Source organism: Rattus rattus, chromosome 14 (genome assembly GCF_011064425.1).
Source record: "Rattus rattus isolate New Zealand chromosome 14, Rrattus_CSIRO_v1, whole genome shotgun sequence".
NCBI classification, from domain to species: Eukaryota; Metazoa; Chordata; class Mammalia; order Rodentia; family Muridae; genus Rattus; species Rattus rattus.
This window is the reverse complement of record NC_046167.1, coordinates 33,074,729-33,097,133: the sequence shown is the minus strand read 5'-3', so window position 1 is coordinate 33,097,133 and position 22,405 is coordinate 33,074,729. Positions and strand designations below refer to the sequence as shown.

Below are 22,405 nucleotides of genomic sequence, written 5' to 3'. Positions count from 1 at the left end.
TAATCCATAACTAAAGATGGTCATTAGTTTTTCTCAACTTGATAGAAACTAAAGTCTCCTTGGAAGAGGGAACCTCAGTGAAGAACTGCCTCCATAAGACTGACCTATGGCTGTGCTGTAAAACAATCTTTTTATTTGCTAATTGATGTATTGTGAGTGATGCCTGCCTGAGCAAGTGGGCTTAGGCTAAGAAACCAAGCTGAGCAAGCAATAGCTAACTGTTCAACAAGTAGCTTTCCTCCGTGGCCACACCTCCGCTACTAAAGTTCCTGTCTTGACTTCCTTCAGTGATGGGCTGTGATCAGGATATGTAAGCCAGGTAATCCCTTTCATCACCATGTTGGTTTTGGTTCATGTTTTAAAATTGCAACAGAGAAGCGAGCAAGGCCCTAAATATCACAAAGCTGACAAGACATGAGTCCACTCTGAGACTAGGAGCAGCGACAAGGATTCTAATAGTAACCAGCTGGACAACCAAACTGGACATTGCCAAACCAGGACTACAAAACTTTTCATGAAGAAGTAGTGAAAAATTTGACTGGAAGGATTTGTAGTAAAAAAGAGGAAGAACAATTGAGGAACATACATTTGGAATAGATCCCCTCTCTACACCATGAAATTGTGCATACTCAAACATCTTAAGTAAGACTGTTCGTTCAATTGCCAAGATCTCCTCTTCCTAACACCAGAGTTTCTTGTAATTTTCATCAGTGGTGAGTGCCTAGCCTCACAGAGGTGTGTTTATATTTCTTTCTTGGTTCTCGCTCTTTCAAAACTTTTTTTTTCTGTGTATCCTTACTCAATGAAAGTCACACTTAGGGTAAAATGACTGCCCTTGGTTTCCTCATGTCTTGACCTTGCAATACAACTTTCTAATATGAGCAACTAACTTGTTCTAACAGAACAGCTTTGATCTAACATGTCTCCCATTAGTTTTTGTCCATGTCCACCATCCTCCTCTCACCCATTCCTATCTTCTTAATCTGTTAGTGGAGCACTGGAAATCCAGTCCAGTAAGGATCAATGATCCTCTCAGGAAAAGTAATATGTCCACAGCGCCATTTAAACTGGCATAATAAGACAAAGATTTCTTTCCCAGACACAGTATAGGCCAGGAAATGTTCCAAATAGTATTCTGTGCAGATACAAATCAGACTTTGTTTGTAATGGGAAATAGCCTAAACATTGTATAAAACAGAAAGTTTCACATATATATTAGTTACTTTTCTGTTACTGTAATAAAATAGCATGACCAAAAGCAACTTACAGAAGAGTTATTTTGAGATCATGGTTCTAGAAAGATAAGAGTTCGTTGTGACTGGAAGGAATGGCTGTAGATGGCTAGATCGGAAAACTGGGCGATTATATCTTGAACTGTATATTCAAGCAGAGAGTGAACTGCAAGTAGGGTGAGACTACAGACTCTCAAAACTGTCTTTAATAATGTCTTGCACCTCTCAAAACCTTCGCAAATAGTGTCACCAACTGAGAACGAGTGTTTAAATATCTGAAACTATGATCAACATTTCTCATTTAAACCACCAGAGCGTGTTTTGGATTGTTTGTTCTTACACTGGACCTGTAGATACTCAACCTCATTAAAACATGCTTAAGTAAAATACCATTTATTTTATAGATTTCCAGGCCATGGGATTGAAGAAAGGGATGTTTTTCAACCCAGACCCTTATCTGAAGATTTCCATTCAACCTGGTAAACATAGCATCTTCCCAGCCCTCCCTCACCATGGACAGGAACGGAGATCCACGATCATAGGCAACACTGTAAACCCCATCTGGCAGGCAGAGGTGAGTGTTAGGGAGTGGGAATTCTGAAAGGAAGATGAAAGGATCAAAATCAAAGGAACAGTGATAAGCCCACCTCTGTGCTTATCTTGTTGTGGAGCACAGATTCGGGTCTTGAACTCATGGCCATAAGATTCAGGCCTTACCAGGGTTCTCTAAGGGCTTCAACTCCAGGGTCTGGAATTATTGCCCCAGGCAGCATTAAGTAATACACTGTCACTGCTACTCTGAATGTAATGGCAGAACTTCTACCTTCCAGCCCAAAATTTAATCCAAGCATCCAGAAACAAATAGAAAAAGAAAAAAAAAAACCAGAACAACAAAACAAACAAACAAAAACCCACAAGAGAAAAGAGAAAAGAAAAAGGAAGAAAATCTTTAATAAGGCATGGCTGAGGTTGTGATCAATGCTTGACAAGGACCAGCCTTGATCTGAGCGTCTCACAATTTATACAGATTCTTATCATCTTACATAAGCTTTCATCTGCAGGTGATTTTTAGGTTCCCGCCAAAAGGTACATTTTCTGAGCAATTATCAATTGGGACTTTTTTCCGGCTAACAAGATCTTTTGTTTATTCAAAGAGCTGTGGGAATCAGCTCTCAAGACCTGTGCAAAACTGGCCTTCCCTCAAGGCTGTCTGGCAAACGATTACCTTTCAAGATCAGAGCGAGCAGTTTGCAAGAGCAGCTTGTAATAAAGCAGAACTAGGCAGAATTTAGCCAAACATAAGTCAGAAGTGTAACTTTAATTCACTTTTTACCTTTTTCTGTTCTCTAGGTTAGTTAGTGTCTAGGTTGGTTAGTGTATTACCTAACTATCCTAAAGTTGCATCTGAATAACAATGGAGGCAGAGCCTTTCAGACATACTTCTTATTTCAATGTAACTGAATGTTTTCTAAGCAAGCTTATTAGTAAATCCCTCTCAATCATATTTAACCAGTGTTAGAACTTGTTGCTTTTTCTGCCACATAGCCAGTGGTTTCTTTCCTGATTCAGATCAGATGCCTCAGGCAGGAAAACACATTTAAACATGGTTGGTCCCATTTCTTCATAGTTCACCACCAAGAACTTCCAATATAAATGTGAGCCTCTATACAGCTCCCAAAGATACTAAAGTCATCAGCTTCCTGGTGTAGACAAATCATTAATCTCTAAAGTATTTCTGATTTGCTTACACCTTGCTCAACTTAAATAGGTATGAAATTTAAGCCTTGGTGGCTTGAATAGTGGTATGAAGCTTGCTTACAGTAGTGAATAATTCGTTATGTCAGGAAAGGACCTTTTGTCCTTTTAAGTGTGTCTACTCCACTAGGCAGGAGTATAGGAGTTCCTCAACAAAGCATGGATTGTGCTGGCCCTCACAGTACCTACCTCCTGGCCTAGAGAACGTGTGGGAACTGGTTACAGCCTGCTCGGCTCCTTGCTTCTCAGCTAATCATTTGAGAATACAACCTGACATCTGTATGGATGGAGGTCCAGGTGGTTGGTAGCAAAGCTGAATGAGCTGCAATACAGAGGAGCTGTGCAGACACAGAACTTGACTCAAACCCTAACCTGACCCGCTAACAGCTCTGTAAGGCTTGAGTCATCGTTACCCTGTGAGCCTTGTAATAGCCTCGTCCATCTACTCATCTCCAGCTGTAACTGATGGATGCGTACACCACCTAAGGCACTTACATCACATATTCCTTCCCTTATTATTCAGAATAAACTGTCCTTATCACCAATGTGGAATTTTTTTTCAAACATCATAGACGAGAAAGTGTAGTTAAATATTTGGAAGCAGGCTTGTTTCATTGTCTCTTGAGTTGTACCACCTTCTTGTTAAGTTTAATAACCCTTTCTAGGCTCCCCAGAAGGATTTTTTAGATCTTTGAAATAGAAATGGAGTTACACTTGAGCTACTATTAAGCTAGGAACAAATTCTAAAACACTAAAAATGTACTATTATAGAATATTGAATTTACAGTGACCTGTTCCTTTAATCCCAATTATTCTCACCAACAATTTCTGAACTACTTACTACATTCCTGGGGATAGCCCAAAATGATACAGCAATTAATTGTATCTGAAAAAAATGAGCAAGTTTGCCTAATACACTTGTCACCAAGGTATTTTAAGTCTTAGAAAACAGTTTTAAAATCCACACTACCTAGATGGTTTAGGATTAAAAATGTCAACTAGAATGCACTTAACATTTTAAAATATATGAGTCCTGGCTTTAAAATGTCTTTTCCTCTGGCAATATATTGAAAAATGTTCTTAATCTCTGTCCTCAGGTTTGGGCATTACTTTTTAAATGCTACCATTGAAATTAATTCAATAATTCTCATCAAAGACCTGTAGCTTAGATAGACATCGCTCACCTGTGATCTTACCTGTGGTCCGGGGCCCGAAGTTGTTCCTGGGTTCCTGAGTTTGAGCTCTCTCTGAGGGCAGCAATCTGGAAGGCCTGCCCCGCCTTTTCCCGGCCCCCGTGTACCGAGGTCCCAGATGGCGTTAGGTGTTTTCCTCTGGAGTCAGAAATGTGGGCAGAGTGTAGTCTCTTCTGGCTTCCCAGGCGTGTCTGCCCCTCTGAAGGTTTAGCTCTCCCTCCCATGGGATTTGGGTGCAGGGAGCTGTTGACTGGGTCCCTTCAGATCCTGGCAGTGTCTGGACTGCAGGGGACCTGCTGTTTGAGTGCCCTATCTTCCTGTTCCCAGAGGCCCTATACAGTTTCCTCTTGGGCCAGGGATGTGGGCAGGGGTGGGCAGTATTGGTGGTCTCTCCCGCTCTGCAGTCTCAAGAGTGCCCACCTGTCTGGGTGATGAGCTCTCTCTCCCACGGGTTTTGGGAGCAGGGATCTGTGGGCCAGGCTACACCAAATCTTAATGACCTGTATTTACCTGTAGATTAATGCTCCTCAGAGAAGTTCTATTTGTAGTACATGGTAATTTACACAGAGACTTATATGATGCCAGAGCACAGAGACTGAGACTGTGGGATACTCAGACACCACATAGTCCTTCCACATTGCATCCTGAGCCCAGGGCTCAGGGATTTGTGGAAGAGGAGGCAGAAAGAGCAGAAGAGAAAGAGGCAATGGATGAACACAAGGCAACAGCATCTTCCAGACATACGTGCAAAGCAGCTGTGTGTATGAACCCATAGTATACACAAGAACTATGCAAGATCAAACTAGACTCAATTCTAGCATGGACAGGGGGGTACGAATGAAGTTCAGCCTAAGCCAAGGGGCTTTGTTCAGGTGACAGCTCATGGAGAAAGAATCAGTTTTCCTTAAGAGTGTAGTTCATGGTAAGTTGGCCACGTGTCCAAGAGCACATTGGGTACACAAATTGGAAAAATGAGGACAGAAAGTTAGAGGAGAAAGTAGAACTGATAATATGGGAAGGAGGATGTATATAGTCAACATATATTCTATGAAATTCTCAAAGAACTAATTTTTAAACAAATTTTAATAAGATAGAGCTTATTAAAAACAAGAAAATAAATAAAATTATTCCTCTTCTTTCACACACTTATGAAGTGTTATAAGTAGACGAATGTCCTACCTTCTCAGAATAGAGTCACCTTTTTTCATACCTGCAAACACCTTAGAAAATACTTTCTAAGTCATGTAGAACATGTGTTTTAGATAATGTATGATTAAACACCATAATCAAAAGCCGCTTGGAGATGAAAGGGTTTCTCCCAGCTCACAACTCTCAGGTCTCAGTTCTTTACCTAAGGAAGTCAGAGTAGGAGCTCAAGCAGGAACTGAAACAGACACCACAGAGGGATGCTGCTTCCTGGCTTGCTCCTCATGGCATGCTTGGTCTGGGGCCACCAGCCCAGGAGTAGCACAACTGGCAATGATCTGGGACCTCCAACATCCATCACTATTTAAGAAAATACCCTACAGGCCTTCCTACAGCCCAGTTTTATGGCAGTGTTTTCTCATTCATTATATTGAATGCAGTAAGACAGTATACTGGTTTAAGAAAACAACAGGAGGAGGCAAAGGATGGAGTAGTGGTGTTGCCACACCTCACCAGTGGTTAGCTAAGTCTGCAGTACCAGGCATAAATTCCTTCCTAATGAGAGGGCTTTAAATTCAGTTAGGTGGCTGTTGGTTACTGTCAGGATGTATGTGCCATTATTATACTTTTATGTCTCTTTCAAGCATCTTTAGCGTTAATTATCCCTCCTCTCTCCCTTTTAAATCTCCTTCTGTGTTGCCCCTCCCATCCAAGGTAAGTGTCTCTCATCAGTCTTTCCCATTCCTAATATATGAAGCCTTGATAAGTGCTTTTTTCTTTAATTTGTGCTGATTTTATTTGAATCTCAAAGATTAAGTCTACTTTTTTATCTAATCAAAATTCGATCTTATACAATTCTATACAAGTACAGTGCATATTGAACCTTCTCAATTCCTACCATCTCCAACTGTCTACCATCCATGCCCAACCCTTCTCTTTCTCACAAATCTGTTTGTGATATTTGGTTTATGATATATTGATTTATTTGATATAAAATCAAAAACTATTGATTTTATTTTTTTTTAATCCATGGGGTTTAGCAAGAATCATTGTTGTGACCACAGGAGCTGTCTATTGCAGCCTGGTATGACCAGGAGAGAATGTACAACAGAAGACAATGACCTTCCCTCTCTCAGAATCCATCAATAGCTGAAGTTCAACAGTAAAAGGCATAGTCCCACAAGTCCCTCCTACTTCCATGACTGATTGTTGATATAGCTAGTCTCGTTTTGGCCTGGTGAAGGTAACCACTATTGTTGTAAGTTAATGATTTTCATGGTTACATCAAGTCTAGAGAATAGTATTTCATAGCCTTCTATCCTACTTTTCAACTCTTACCACTTCATTTTCTGCAATGTTCTGAGCTTTAGAGTCAGATTTGTTTGGTTTTGATATATGCGATTGTCATCCCTCCTTGATTAAAAGCAGGTCTCACAGCATTACTAAGGCAGAGACACATGGACTGGAGCTGTCAAGCCCTATGACCTCTCAGTTAATGTTATTTGGTTTCTCATTGCAGCATTTCAGTTTCGTGTCTCTGCCAACTGATGTGCTGGAAATTGAAGTGAAGGACAAGTTTGCCAAGAGTCGTCCCATCATCAAGCGTTTCTTGGGAAAGCTGTCAATGCCAGTTCAGAGGCTACTGGAGAGACATGCCATAGGGTAAACTGTGACTGGGGTGGCTGTGCTTTCACTTACAGACCATGCCCAGGAAGGCTTGTAAGCTGCCATTACAAAGTCTGATGGAAAAACAACTAAAACGGTTTCCAGTTTCGGGTCTTTTCCCACCAATATTATTTCCTGGGCCATGGCATTCAGTTAAATCCTTCCCCTTCTTGCTCTTGTGTAGTTTGTATAATACATATTGAAGAGTATAGAAAAATCATAAACAATACTGAAAAATAATACACATTTTCCTGTATTAATATAGATTTAAACTATTGCCATTGCTGTGGAAAGTATTTCGTTCCTTCACCTGTCTTGTATGTAGGATTTAACCACATACTGCACTTCCATACCAAGATGAAATACTATGTTTCTTGGAGAACATTTCTCAAAATATGCTATTTACAAAAATTTTTAGATGAAAATTTGAAAGCATGCATTCTCATGGAATAACGGCAATTATGTTGGTTGTATATGAAAATACGCTTTTGTGTTTAAATATTTTACAATCATATTCACCCATGATTTTTATTAAAATGAACTATGATCAGATCATCTCTTTGTACAATGTGTATTTCCTTAGGTAACAATAATATATTTGAAAATATTAGCATAGGTCTTTGGCTATAATCATATCATTAATATGATATGATTCAGAGAAATATCAAAGAATGAAAATTATTAAGCAGAATTTTGGGGTATTTTAATTAAGTACTCTGGGGATCTGTTTAGTAACTGACAGCATATGTATGGGTTTGTGCACATAAGAAGTCTATTAATTCTCAAACAAAGGAAGTTTACATATATGGAAGTTTACATATACGGAGCTACTGCCACTCATTTTCACTCCTCACTCCTGTTTATAAAAACTGAACAACCAACACCCTGGCATAGGATGCCTAACATTATCACTGGCACATCAGATGTGGCACATACACCACATCAAAGGATATGGTGTTCCATGTGACCCTTGTCTTTCATTTGGTTTTCATAACACCTCTGTAACTTAAGCATTATCTCTTCTCCATATAAGAAAGTGAAACCTGTGAAAGATAAGTCAAGGTTAAATCCACATGTGCCTCTCTCCAAGACCAAGTACAACCTGCCCCCAAGAGAGACTCCCTACAACTATCTAGTTAGTTGTTACCATATTCTTCATTCCTATTCTACTCTCACACTGCTAATGCTCGGTCAGGTGTGGGCCAAGGGGACAAAAAGTGGGGTTTGGTAAGACATCTAATACTGTATTTATTTATTCATTCATTCATTTATTTATTTTTACATTCCAGATTTTATTCCCCTCCTGTCCACCCCCTGAGGGTTCCACATCCCATACCTCCCCACAACCTCCCCCCTGTCTCCACAAGGACGTCCCCACCCCATCCGCCCCACAAGACCTCTAAACTTCCTGGGGACTCCAGTCTCTTGAGGGTTAGGTGCATCTTCTCTGACTGAACCCAGACCCGGGAGTCCTCTGCTGTATATGTGTTAGAGGCCTCATCTCAGCTGGTGTATGCTGCCTGGTTGGTGATCCAGTGTCTAAGAGATCTCAGGGGTCCAGGTTAGTTGAGGCTGCTGGTCCTCCTACAGGATTGCCCTCCTCCTTAGCTTCCTCCAGCTTTTCTCTAATTCAACCAGAGGAGTCAGCAGCTTCTGTTCGTTGGTTGGGTGCACATATCTGCATCTGAGTCTTTCAGCTGCTTGTTGGGTCCTTTGGAGAGCAGTCATGGTAGGTCCCTTTTGGTGAATGCCCCATAGCTTCAGTAATGGTTTCAGGTCTTGGGGCCTCCCCTTGAGCTGGAACCCACTTTGGGCCTGCCATTGGACCTTCTTTTCCTTGGGCTCTTTTCCATTTTCATCCCTGCATTTCTTTCAGACAGGAAGAATTATGAGTCAGAGCACTGGCTGTGAGATAATAACCGCATCCCTCACTTGATGTCCTGTCTTTCTTCTGGAGGTGGATTCAATAAGTTCCCTCTCCCCACTGTAGGGCCTTTCTTCTGGGGTCCCCCTCCCCTTTGAGTACTGAGAGTCTCTCACTTCCCAGATCTCTGGTACATTCTAGAGGGTCTTCCCAACCTCCTTCATCCCAAGGTCGCCTGTTTCCATTCTTTCTGCTAGCCCTCAGGGCTTCAGTCCTTTTCCTCCACCCAATACCAGATTATGTTCCCCTCTCCCCCAACCACCATCTCCTTTCCCTCCTTGCCCCTCCTTCCCTTCTCCCTTGTGGTTGCTATCTTCAGCATCCTCACTTGGGCCCTTCAGCTTGTTGACCTTTTTGAATTCTGTGAATTGCATCTTGGGTATTCCGTACATTTTTTTTGGCTAATATCCACTTATCCACTATAAGTGGATAATATCCACTATCCTTTTGGGTCTGAGTTACCTCACTCAGGATGACATTTCATAGTTCCATCCATTTGCCTGCAAAACTCAGGATGTCCTCATTCTTAATAGCTGAGTAGTATTCCATTGTGTAAATGAACCACATTTTCTGTATCCATTCTTCTGTCATGAAATGTCTGGGTTGTATCCAGCTTCTGGCTATCACAAATAAGGCAGCTATGAATATAGTGGAACATGTGCCCCTGTGGCATGGTGGGGCATCTTTAGGGTATATATTCCCAAGAGTGGAATAGATAAGTCCATTTCCAATCTTCTGAGGAAACTTCAAATTGATTTCCAGTACCAGTTTGGAATTCCACCAGCAATAGAGGAGTGTTCCTCTTTCTCTACATCCTTGCCAACATGTGTTGTCACCTGAGGTTTTGATCTTAATCATTCTGACTGGTATAAGGTGGAATCTCACGGTCGTTTTGATTTGCATTTCTCTGACTGCTAAGGACTTTGAACATTTCTTTAGGTGCTTCTCATCCATTTGAGAATTCTTGGTTTAGTTCTATACTCCATTTTTTAATTGGGTTGTTTGGTTTTTTGTTGGTAAGCTTCTTGGTTTCTTTATATATTTTTAATATTAGCCCTCTATCAGATGTGGGGTTAGTGAAGTTTTTTTCTCAATCTGTAGGATGCCAGTTTGTCTTATTGATGATGACCTTTGCCTTACAGAAGCTTCCCAGTTTCATGAGGTCCCATTTATCAATTCTTGATCTTAGAGTGTGAGCCATCAGAGTTCTGTTTAGAAAATTTCTGCCTGTGCCAATGAGTTCAAGGTTCTTTCCTACTTTCTCTTCTATTAGATTCAGTGTATCTGGTTTTATGTTGAGGTCTTTGATCCACTTGGACTTGAGTTTTGTGCATGGTGACAAATAGGGGTCTCTTTTCATTTTTCTACATATAGACAGCCAATTCGACCAGCACTGAAGATGCTTTCTTTTTTCCATTGTATATTTTTGACTTCTTTGTCAAAAATCAAGTGTGTGTAAGTGTGTAGTTTTATTTCTGGGTCTTCAATTCTATTCCATTGATCAACTTGTCTGTTCCTGTACCAATACCATGCAGTTTTTATCACTATTGCTCTGTAGTAGAGCTTGAGGTCACGGATGTTGATTTTTCCAGCCATTCTTTTATTGTTAAGAATTTCTTTCAATAGTTTGGGATTTTTGCCTTTCCAGATGAATTTGAGAATTGCTCTTTCCATGTCTTTGAAGAATTGTGTTGGGATTTTCATGGGATTGCATTAAATATGTAGATTCCCTTTGGTAGGGTGGCCATTTTTACTATGTTAATTCTGCCAATCCATGAGCGTAGGAGATCTCTTCATTTTCTGAGACTTCTTTAATTTCTTTCTTGAGAGATTTGAAATTCTTATCATAAAGGTCTTTCACTTGTTTGGTTAGAGTTACCTCAAGATATTTTATATTATCTGTGACTATTGTGAAGGGAATTGTTTCCCTAATTTCTTTCTTAGCCTGATTATTATTTGTATAAAGGAAGGCTACTGATTTGTTTGAGTTAATTTTATATCCGGCCACTTTGCTGAAGTTGTTTATCAGATATCACATCTGCCTAACAGGTACTCAGTTACTCCCTGGGGTGCTGAACTCTGGCTCATTACAGCCACAGAGAGGACTCTTCTACTTCCCTATGCTAAGTTCCTTTTTAGTATCATCCTGCAATCCCTACCCTTCACTGTGGAAGAATGTCTACTGGGTAGCAAAAGACAAAACAAACAAAAAACAAAATGAAACAAAAAAACAATACAAAGAAAGAAAAAATTGAAGTAGAGAGTATCTCCTCAAATCTGAGCAGGAAGTTTGGTTTTCCTAGTGTTCTTGCAACTCAGAAGAAGGGTAGCACAGATGAGTGAGAGCAACAGTAAGTCTTTGTGGGATTGCTTTCCACCACTGCCCCATTGGGTATGGAAGCTCTCCAGCTTCTAATCCTCCACTTCCTAAGCTGCTTTGCCTCCTCTTTTAAGACCTCTAGCATCCATCCACTCCTATACTGCTGCCCTTTATGGAGATGTGCAATGTATAGGAACAAATTACAGGGCTATGGCCATGAAGCAGCAATAATTTGCCTTGCACCATGGTACAACCCCAGGGCACATGCATGCACACACACACATACACACACACACACACACACAAGCACACAAGTGCCAGACACACACACACACACACACACACACACACACACACACACACACACACACACAATTTTCAGTCCACACTCCATTCCTCAAACTATAGGACTATCTTTTAATTAATTGCCTTTGGTCTCTAAATTCAACTCAAGTCTTCACTTTGGAAGCGTCATAGACTACCTGGATCATTATTTGCTGCTCTTTCCTTATTCTCTGTCTAGTTCTAAGGTGTTACAGGGGGGTCCTGTGAGAACATAGAGATTTTTACCCTGACACAAAGGCCAAATTCAGCACTTTCTACATGGCAGGGAAACACTCTTTGCTTACTGAGTGATTGAAAGCAAAGAAAAAAAAATCTTAGAAAGTGAGTGTAAAACACAGTGAACTTAATTTCCATTTGGCCACATGATCATCTTTAGCTCTCATTACAATTAAGCTTTAGATTCAGAAAGTATTTCTTATGATCATAGTGGATGTACTTCAAAATATTGATCAATATCACTCCTTTCTAAATTGACAGAATTTTGTGGTTCATCATATTATATCTCCATATACTGTTTTAACTATCAAACTCTGACAATATACATTTTGTCTTGCTTTAATCAAGAAAAAATATTAAATACATGGATCACTAGACCATATTATTTGTTTCATAATGTCAGTTTTTTCTAAGAAGTCTTTTAATAGTGACATCAAATGATTTGTGTTTTCATTTAAATATCATAAATGAATTAATGGAGTGACTATCAGGTAAATAACCAACTATAGATTATGCCTTTGTACCTTGATATCCTAAGGAAGTACTCTCCCAAACTCAGCCAAAGTAGAAAATATATCATTATAACTTCAGATTAATTTCTTCATGTATAGATTATATATTTTCATTCATATATATATGTATATATGCCCTATATATATGGCACCAGAATCCAGAACAGACGATATGTGTCAACAATACTTGGTGTAACTGGAAGTCAAAGATCAGTGAGCACAGATCACAAGTCTCTGTCCTCTAGCAGGAGGCTTTCCATAGCTCAGCACGGGCTCTCCTATGGCATCTGTTCTTATACATCACATATATTCCTCCAACATATTCTGGCACATCTACTGCCAAGGAGTATTTGGAAATGAGACTCTCCGTAGGAAGATCAGGCAAAGGCATTTATAATTTTTGTCCCCTCACCTTCTCTACAACATAGATTCTCAAACTTAGTCTGTAAAAGGAGTAATACTTGAGGATTTACAGGTTACCAGTCTCTGTCTAAACTGTCCAACATTTCCACTGTGGCAGAAAATAGCCATAGGCAATGTGTAAGCTAATAAGCATGGCAGTGTTCCAATAAAACAGTGTTGATAGACACTTTAATTTGAATTTCACATAATTTACTCTTTTTAAGTGTTTTTTCCCAGAGCTCATGGCCATGTCAAAATGTAAAAAGTGATAACTAAATATGATCTGTACTTTTCCTTGAGTTAGAATATTTGATAAGAATTTTTTTATTGATCCTACATATATACCTTAAAACGGGACCCCAGAGGGACCTTCACTCCCTATAGCTTCTCTGAGATCGCCTGTCCCACCAGCTGGTGTAGAAAACACACTGTGTGGTCATTAGCAAGAGAAATTATTACAGAATCTGTGATGGTGCTTATTTCCTTCTAGGGATAGGGTGGTCAGCTACACACTTGGCCGCAGGCTTCCAACTGACCATGTGAGTGGACATCTGCAATTCCGATTTGAGATCACATCCTCCATCCACGCAGGTACTTTCAGCATAATCTTCATGTCTTGTTCGAGGCTGGTGTCTTTGTGCAGTTCTTTTCTCTGAAACACAAGTAACCATAGTTCTTTCCAAGCATGTCATGGCTGTGTAGTTCTCTGTCATCTTCATCTGAGTCCTAGAAGCCCGTGATCTATCTTAGAAGCCAGGATTGCCTCCTTGATTAAAAGATTCCTCTTCACCAGAGTCCAAAGTTAGATGGTTAGACAGTAGAATAGAGGTCTACAATGTGATACAAAACAGTGTCTTATTATTTTATTGCCAGAACCTCACATAAGAGATGCTCAAAAGCTGTTTAATCATTCTATACATGAGCAAATGAATGAGTGGTACAACACATGAATGCGAATCATCTCTTTATACCTAGTAACTAGTTATAGATTGGCTATGAGCTAAAAAAGAATGACATATTGTTGAAGAACTATGTTTAGAAAATTAAAGGGACGATAAAGATTATGAACAGAAATTTTCAGAACCATTCTATATTCCATTTTCCATATAAAACCATACTTTCAAACAGTAATGATGAGGAGATGCCTCCTAATCCTTTTCTATTCTTCTGCAGCAGCCATATTAAATGTAACTCATGTCAAGAAATATTAAGTCCTCTTGCAAGTCTATGAGTTACTGTTAAAGCTAATGAAGCTTCAGAGAACTCAGAGCCTGAAGTATATCACCATGCAATCACTAAGCTCCAGTATACACTAGAGTGTAAGGAAATATTTTTTTCTTTCTCCTGTCACATTCAGCCTTTTGCTACATTCTTAGATTGACTCATCTGTATGTGAATATAAAGATGGATTACGGCTTCACATTTTAGCAGAGAGATAATTTTCTTCAAATAGGGAATTGTACTAGTGCATTTGAAGCCCAATACCAATCTGGTGTATTTCCAACCGAGGAAGGTAGAGTTAAACAGTGTTACCTGTTAAATGTTAACAGAGTTAAACATATCTCCTTGAAAGGTAATGTGGTTGGAAGCCTTGGTTTCTGACTATTCAACACTGTAGAAGATTACAATGTAGCCCAATCCCTTGCTTTTTGTTGCAGCTGAAGACCCCGGCTTGGCCATCTCATTATTTTGCAGGATGATCCATGGGAAATGATTTAAGCAAACACAATTAATTTGCTTAGGCTTGTTAAGGAATTATAAACAGTACTGCTGTCCTCATCTCTGAAAGTCACTATATGTAACAAACATTGTTGATCTCTGAGGTAGCGTAAAGCTAGGTTTGGGATATTAATTTTTTTTCTCAGCAGTCCCTTAAAGGAGAACTTTAAAATAGCAGCCCTTCTAAAAGTTAATAATAATTGTTATTAATTATTTATTAAAATAAATAATAAAGCATTAGCATAAATAGCACTCATTACAGAATTTTTCAGAAGCGATTGAGAAACACTCATCCACTCATATCCAGTATCCTATAGTAGAGATCCTTTACCATATTTTACGTGTGCCCACGCAGAACACCAGCTCCCATTGCTCTTCTGAAAAGGATGACATAGTTTTCTTCTTGCCCACAGACGATGAAGAGATCTCTCTGAATGCTGCGCCTGAGTCAGCGGAAGTGCAGGACAGCGTCATGAATAGTGTGGTGGAAAACAGCAGTGGGGAGCCTCCCGGTGATGCTGCAGAATTCCGAAAGGACTTGAAGCCAGAGGCACCGAGTGAAGGGGATGGAGTGAGCGGCTCAGAAAATGAAAACCGGGAGCATGCCGGGCCAATCGAGGAAGCTGTGGGTGCTATGGAGACCAGAGATGGTAGCAAGTTCTCTGAAGGACCTGAAGAGGTTGGAGAGCTTCAGGACCCAGAGCAACATGACACCCAGCCCACTCTGAGCGCAGAAGAAGTGGCAGAGGGACTTCCCCTGGGTGAGGGTTGGCCACCCTCGCTGTCGCCAGAAGAGAGTACAGCTCTAGGCAGCAAGGCAGAAGAGGAAGCCATTCCAGAAAATGGAGCCGGAGAGGAGGAAATGCAGGAGAAGGGGAAAGACGAGGAGGAAGAAGAGGGCGTTTCTGCCCTGGAGCAAGGAGAGCCTGGACTTGAGCTGAGGGCCTCTGTGAGAAAAAAAAGCAGGCCATGTTCCTTACCTGTGTCCGAGCTTGAAACAGTGATCGCATCTGCCTGTGGAGAGGCTGAGACCCCAAGGACCCACTACATCCGCATCCACACCCTACTGCACAGCATGCCCTCGGCCCAGAGGGGAAGCACCACAGAGGAGGAGGATGCCATGGAGGAGGAATCCACCCTCAAGGAGTCCTCTGAAAAGGATGGGCTCAGCGAGGTGGACACAATAGCTGCTGACCCACAGTCCATGGAAGATGGCGAGAACAATGGCGCTACTCTCTGCATGGCGTCCTCTGACTGCTCTGGGGGCCATTTCTCCAATTTATCTAAAAGCATTGGCGCTGGCCAAGATGGCGAAGCTCACCCCAGCACTGGGAGTGAGAGTGACTCCAGCCCCCAGCAGGGAGCAGACCACAGTTGCGAGGGCTGTGATGCCTCATGCTGTAGCCCCTCATGCTATAGCACATCCTGCTACAGCAGCTCCTGTTATAGCAGCTCCTGTTACAGCAGCTCCTGCTACAATGGCAACAATCGGTTTGCCAGCCACACACGCTTCTCCTCGGTGGACAGCGCCAAGATCTCTGAGAGCACAGTCTTTTCTTCACAAGAGGATGAGGAGGAGGAAAACAGTGCATTCGAGTCGGTACCTGACTCGGTGCAAAGCCCAGAGCTAGATCCCGAGTCTACAAATGGGGCTGGGCCTTGGCAGGATGAACTGGCTGCCCCTGGTGGGAATGCAGCAAGAACTACTGAAGGTCTGGACTCCCCCATGGCAGGCCCTAGCAATAGGAGAGAAGGTTAGACTTCAAACCAGACCAGTGGTAATAAGACCACCATAATTATAGGACACAAGTCTCCCATGTGGTTGGTGGAGGGACTGTTCCTAAAAGGGTGCCCTGGACATTGTATGTAGGCATTCAAGCAGTTGTCTAGGTGTGTGAATTTCTGGCACATGTCACAAATTCACACCAAGAAATATATCCAGTAGGATGTGAGCAGCTGCTTACCTATGTGTGTGCTTTTGACTAATGACCAGAAGTAGTTGAAGTTAGCTTTCTGGTCTTGACAGCAACCCCACAGTTAAACAAGAAGTATCAAATGATTATGAGCATCAGGTAGCAAAGATACTGACTTCCTAAAACACATTAAAGATCAGTGATAGATATGGATATTAGTTGAAGAACATGGATTCTCCACCACCTCTCAGAGTTCTGGGGGCCACTCCTCCAGTTTTTCCAGAAGCACTGGCTTTAGTGACAACAGCAATGCACTTTGTAAATGGGTAGACTACGTACCTTTTTCTTCTATTTTTTTCTACAAGCATGGTTCCTATTATAATTGTTGGTTCTGTTAGTCTGGGCTGTTTTAGCCGATGGAAAGGAAGAACAGCATAATCAACCAGTCACTCGAGTTTGAGCCTGAGCCCTGGCATCACTAACAAGCAAGGTTCCACGAACTAAACGTATCACGGGTCACATAAAGCAGAAACAGGAGGTTGTGGCAGAAGAGAACTAAAAGGTTCTGTGGTACACATTGGGTTCATGTTTGGAAGAGTGACACAAAGCTAAGGGTCAGTTCTGACCATCATCACTGTCCAGGTCTCCCACACGCCCGCCTCCCTGAAGGGTTATCTGACTACTTAGGACAAATGTTTGAAACCTATCAGAAATCTATTTCTGACTGGCAACAGGCCTCCGCTTTTTCCTCATCAAACATGAGATTCCTGGGAAAACTCAAATTTCTTCAGTCCATTGTAGCAGTAGCCTATTAGTCAGACTGAGAGACACAAGCGTCTCTCTAGAATATCTTCGTTTCTCCCAGTCCAGTTACAATATAAATGCAAAAATTCTCTTCTCACATTTCAAATAAAATTCTAACTCAAAGGCAGCCGTCTTCAGTTTTAAAATCAATTACTCATTCCATATAAACTTAAACTGGCACCTATTAAACTAGTATTTCTTGTCAACATTTTGTTTCTTTTCCTTCTATAAAACTTTTACTTAAACCTCAGTTTAAAGCAGTTATCAAAAAAACAAATTTGCAGACAGATGAAAGGACCAGAGTCACGTGGTCATGAGTTAGGCCCTGGAGGTAAGTCCACCATGCCACTTCCTGGCAAAAGACCTAACTGTGCCAAGTGGGTATAATTGTAGCACTGACCTCCAGGAATAAATTGAAAAGTTAAATGAGATGAGACAGGGACATACTCTGCTTTTCTCCTAATGAGATGAGCAAGAAAGCTAACTTTAAAAAGTTACATTAAAGAAACCACCCTTTGAATCTAGCCTGGCCATGTTAGCCAAGGAAATTTTCACAAATTAAATGCTATTTAACTTTGCTCCATATAGCATCTTGGTAGTTTATGTTGACACAAATTCATAACTTTCAATTAAAAGGGAATAAAAATTAGTTTATTCTAGAGCTAAATATGACCTAGGAACCTAGGAACACAGTTCTAGGTTATCTTAAATTCTAGGTTCCAAAGCATTTTCCTGAAGTTTCTATAGAAACAGAATAAAAATAGTCATTAAATAATGATGCTTTTAAAAGTTATCGGTGGACACAGTGAGTAGGTGGCTACAGCCCAGTGGAGAAGCCTCAGCTACAGACCGTAGATGCTATGTGATGATGCTCTTAGCCCCTTAGTTGGTGAAGCTAGAGTGTTGTCAAGTTTATTCACTCAATCGTGTTTTGTTCTTTCATCTGTCTGGACATTGGGCCAGCTTTATCTCCTAGTGGCAGGATGTTAGGTCTAACATAGAGTGGGGGTAAAGAATGGCTTTAATAGGTGAATAATAAACACCCCAACATGAATTGATATTCGTCTTTGGACCTGAAACATCCCGTCCTTCCCACATCACTGAAATTCTAACCAGTCAATAGTGTTCACGGACACAGATTTTATAGGAAGTCTCTCTCATGCTTGTTTTTCCTACAGTTTGGCCATATTGGTTATAATCAAAATAAAACATAAAGATTCTCTTATTTTTAGTTGAGAAATACTATCCCTTCTTGAATATTCTAAACACTTAATTTGACTCAAAGTGATGATGTGGAGCTGGGCCCTAGCACAGAGCAGAACTGCCTTCATGTTTTATTCTGTCAACTGCCACTAAGCACCTGTCACATCCTCGAGGTTTCTTAAGGCTCACAGGCCGGTGGGTTTGCTTCCACCAAGCAGTAGTATTACATTTCTACAGGCTTGGAGGAACAATTAACAAGTTAGGTTGAGTTAAATTACAATGAGGGTTTTTGTTTTGGGGTTTTTTTTTTTTATAAACAAAGTGTAAAGTACAGCATCTGGTGATGTTTCCTTTTTGAATTTTTTAACCCTAAACACTTATGAGAATATATGCGAATGCCATAGCTACTTACCCACAAAACCTGTGCTTGAAACAGCCACTTGTCCACAATGAGTTCTAAGCTTGCATGAGGAGTAGCATCCATGATGTCTACTGGTACCTTCAAAGAGCCAGAGCATTTTAGTAATGGTGGGAGTGTCCAGGAAAAAAATGTATTTTTAATATTAAAAAGGAACTTCTGTTCTGAGTACATCTTTATTTTTAGTTGCTAGTCATCTCTTGGAATTAAACTACTAAACTAAGCCCATCTAATATCTTTTACTAATTTATTTTCTGCTGTGTCTATAGCACTGTAGTGGGAAAAATCGTTTCCAGGCATGGATGTTTTGGGAAATGTTCACTATTTGAGATCCTTCAAAGATCTTGACCATTACTTTTTACTTTCTCTCTATTTTGACCCAAAGGTTAATAGAATTCACAGCAATGGTCCTGGAAGGAAAAGGAAACGATGTCTTTTGTCCTCTGGTGGGAACATACTCTGAGGCACGAAGAAAACAGTATAGGGTTGGTTGGGGGCTGTCTATGATCTGAGCCCTTCAAGGTCTCCAAAGATTGAGAGAATTATTCACTAGAATTTACGTGGTCAATCTACACACCCCAGGAGATTGTGAAACAGAAATACTGTTACAGAATTTGTTGGGTTACTAATAAGTCTGTACTAACAGCAGTACAAGCAGTGTTCATAATAATGAGTCATGAAATCTATAGGTACACTTATTTCTATAACTTCTTTGTATCTCTCTAGTTTTCTTTTGTCTATCCCACTTCTCTGTTTCAAACTTTCTTGTCTCGGTCTTCCTGACTTTTATCTAAAGCTTTGTCTATTATACATTCCTCTTTCCAGAGCACCGTTTGGCTTTTCTGACTCCTCCTCCATACAATCTGGACCAACCATGATTTCCCATGACATTTGGCTCCCCATCATATCTTCTAATGTCCCTGTTTAGGAATTTACATTCTTGGGCCACCAGTTCCTTGATTCATCTTGGACACACTATCTGAGAGTTTCAGCTCCCTATAGCTCTGAAAAAAAACAAGTCTTTTGATAGCCTTCTATTGTTTTAATTACGAAACCCTCGTATCCATGTGATCAGGTGTATTTTCCATAATCCAACAAAGCTTTTGTGAGACTTTATAAATAATTCACTCCCTTCAAACAAGCCTGTCTCCTTCACGGGAATAAAATAAGGCTCTTTAAGTTTTTCCCTAGTGCTCCTTCCTGGTGCCACCTTCTGACCCAGATAGTGCAAGTAGCCGCAGAATCAGATTCTGAACACATGTATTGATTAGTGTATTAGCATAGATCAAATTCAAAACATATTTGAATTTTTCCTCTTCCTCCTCTTTTTTCCTCTCCATTTTCCTCTTTTCCTTCTTTCTCCTCTTCTTCTTCCCTTCTGCTTTTCTTCTTCCTTCTCCTTAATAATTTGTGTCATAAATGACATGGCTATAGTAAACTGACACAAAAACTAGATTTCCCATTTTGTTTGTTGTTTCTTATGGCTATCTTTGTTTTGCAGTCATGTTTTTTATAACATTGCCACAGCAATGCATATGAATGTCTTGACTATCTTGTCCATAGGTGACTGTCCTATGCTCCATAATTCCCAGCCAATAAGCCAGCTTCCTTCCTTGAGGCCTGAACATCATCACTACCCAACAATCGATGAGCCTCTTCCACCAAGTAAGCTTTAGTTTTCAAATCTATGGCTTAACTCTTCCCATCCAGTCTGACAGGTCAGTGTGAATTCATACGCAAACATCCAAGATTCTTCCCAAGTTCCATAAATTGACTGTGTTTCTAAATGGCAATTCATACCTACTGTAAATCTGCTTTTATAACAAACCGTTCTATTATATGTTATTGAAGTGATAACCAAATGTTAATATACCTAAGATTCTGAGGGAGAGGCAAAAAAAAATACATATAAAATTTCTTTACAAGACCTCGCTAGTCTTTGTCTGTGGCCTTTTAGTCCTAAATTTACCATTTCAGAATTTGCAATTGGAAGTAGAGCTCTACTTTTCTCCAGTGAATCCATTATTCCCAAGTGTCTCCATAGAATAAAACAACTTTAAGCAATAGTGTTTTAAGAAATTATGCTTCCCTATCTATAACTTGCATCAAAGGTTTAAAACTTCCAAATGCCTGCTATAGTTCTTTGGCACTTCCAGGAAAACTATTAATTTTTGGTTAGAATTCATTATCACTTTTCCCTAATAACTGTCCTATGTAATTAATAATTCTTTAGTTATTTGAGCTTAGGAAATTCATTTAATCTCTAAAATATTATGTCTCATTATTTGTAGGAATAAAAGCTTTAATGTCCTCTTCTGCTAAATACTAAGTTTGGACTAAGACAGTCTGCATGCGACATTCAGGCTTAAGCTCTATCACTCTATCTAAAATATTTAGGAGAAGGAAATGAAGCTATGAGTGTTGCAAACTCATTTAACACAATTAGTACTTATGAATTCTGGAACTTTTCTGTTTGGCTTCAATATTTTCCACACAAAGATAATCTTTAATACTGAATAGATTAATATAAATGCAAATGTATTCCCAAAATTCACACTTTTCCTTTTCTTTTTTTTTTCCCCCCCTTCGGAGCTGGGGACCGAACCCAGGGCCTTGCGCTTGCTAGGCAAGTGCTCTACCACTGAGCTAAATCCCCAACCCCCAAAATTCACACTTTTGCAAGAGTTTGCATTAGGCAATTTTAGTTTTCAAAAGGAGAAATGTACATTTAAGAATCCATCTGTACTTAACAATGAATATTACTTTTTCCCTATTCAGTCATACTTTAACAGTGAGGAAATTAATGGTTGAAAAAACCTTGGTGCCTCTGTAATGCAGAAGAATCATCCTAGAAGCCCTTTCATCCTTAACATTCTTTCCTAGATATCCTAAAATAGTATAGAGTCAAAGCAAGTCAGTAAGGCGTTTTCCTCTATGTTCTCTGATTCAAGCTCCTGCCTTAAGCACCTACCCTAGCTTCCTTAGATAAAGGACTGTAGCCTATAAGCTAAATAAACCTTTTCCTTCTCAAGTTGCTTTTGGTCAGTGTATAAATGTCCTTAACATATATACTAGCTTAAAGAATCACCACATATATTTCTCAGAGGCCAAGCCAAACATTATCTTTTTTAATTTTTGATGGTTGATTTTTTTCTTCATTTATATAACTGATTTATGATATGAGTAAAAGGGAAAGGAATAAAATTCCACTATTTTTCATATATTTCCTACTTAGCATTTATTTGAAAATTTATATATAACATGTGACTTCGAATAAACATCCTCTTTCTCATACACACAAAAGAAACATATATATATATGCCTAGTAGAACTAGTTATGAATAATTTGATGTAAAACCACTTCAAAATAACTACCGAGCATAAACCAATCTCAACAATTAAAAAAGACTCAAAATGGGTTTTAATTTTCTATCGATATAGCAAGGAAAATATTAGAAATTTGCTAATCAATTCTGACAACAGGATTTTGCTAAGCGATCTCAAAAGGGACATGATTGTCTTGCTGATAGTCATTCATTCACCACGTATTTGCTAAATGCTCTGTACTTGGCACTGTTTTAGCTAACCAAAATGAACAATGACCGCAGCCCGCATGGAGCATCTATATGCTAGCCTGG

The 22,405-nt window shown here is 40.0% G+C and overlaps 1 protein-coding gene across 3 annotated transcripts in view; it reads left to right on the top strand.

Moving 5' to 3' along the window:
• The window catches only part of Hecw1 (HECT, C2 and WW domain containing E3 ubiquitin protein ligase 1), a 367,055-nt gene that overhangs the window by 227,006 nt on the left and 117,644 nt on the right, over window positions 1-22,405 (top strand). The window contains exons 6-10 of one of the 3 annotated variants that reach the window (XM_032884399.1): window positions 1,637-1,806; window positions 6,846-6,988; window positions 13,201-13,301; window positions 14,843-16,183; window positions 20,331-20,432. In XM_032884399.1, coding sequence (XP_032740290.1) covers window positions 1,637-1,806; window positions 6,846-6,988; window positions 13,201-13,301; window positions 14,843-16,183; window positions 20,331-20,432 — 1,857 coding nt within the window. The remainder of the gene's footprint in view (window positions 1-1,636; window positions 1,807-6,845; window positions 6,989-13,200; window positions 13,302-14,842; window positions 16,184-20,330; window positions 20,433-22,405) is intronic. The other 2 variants (XM_032884396.1, XM_032884397.1) reach the window with 2 other exon arrangements.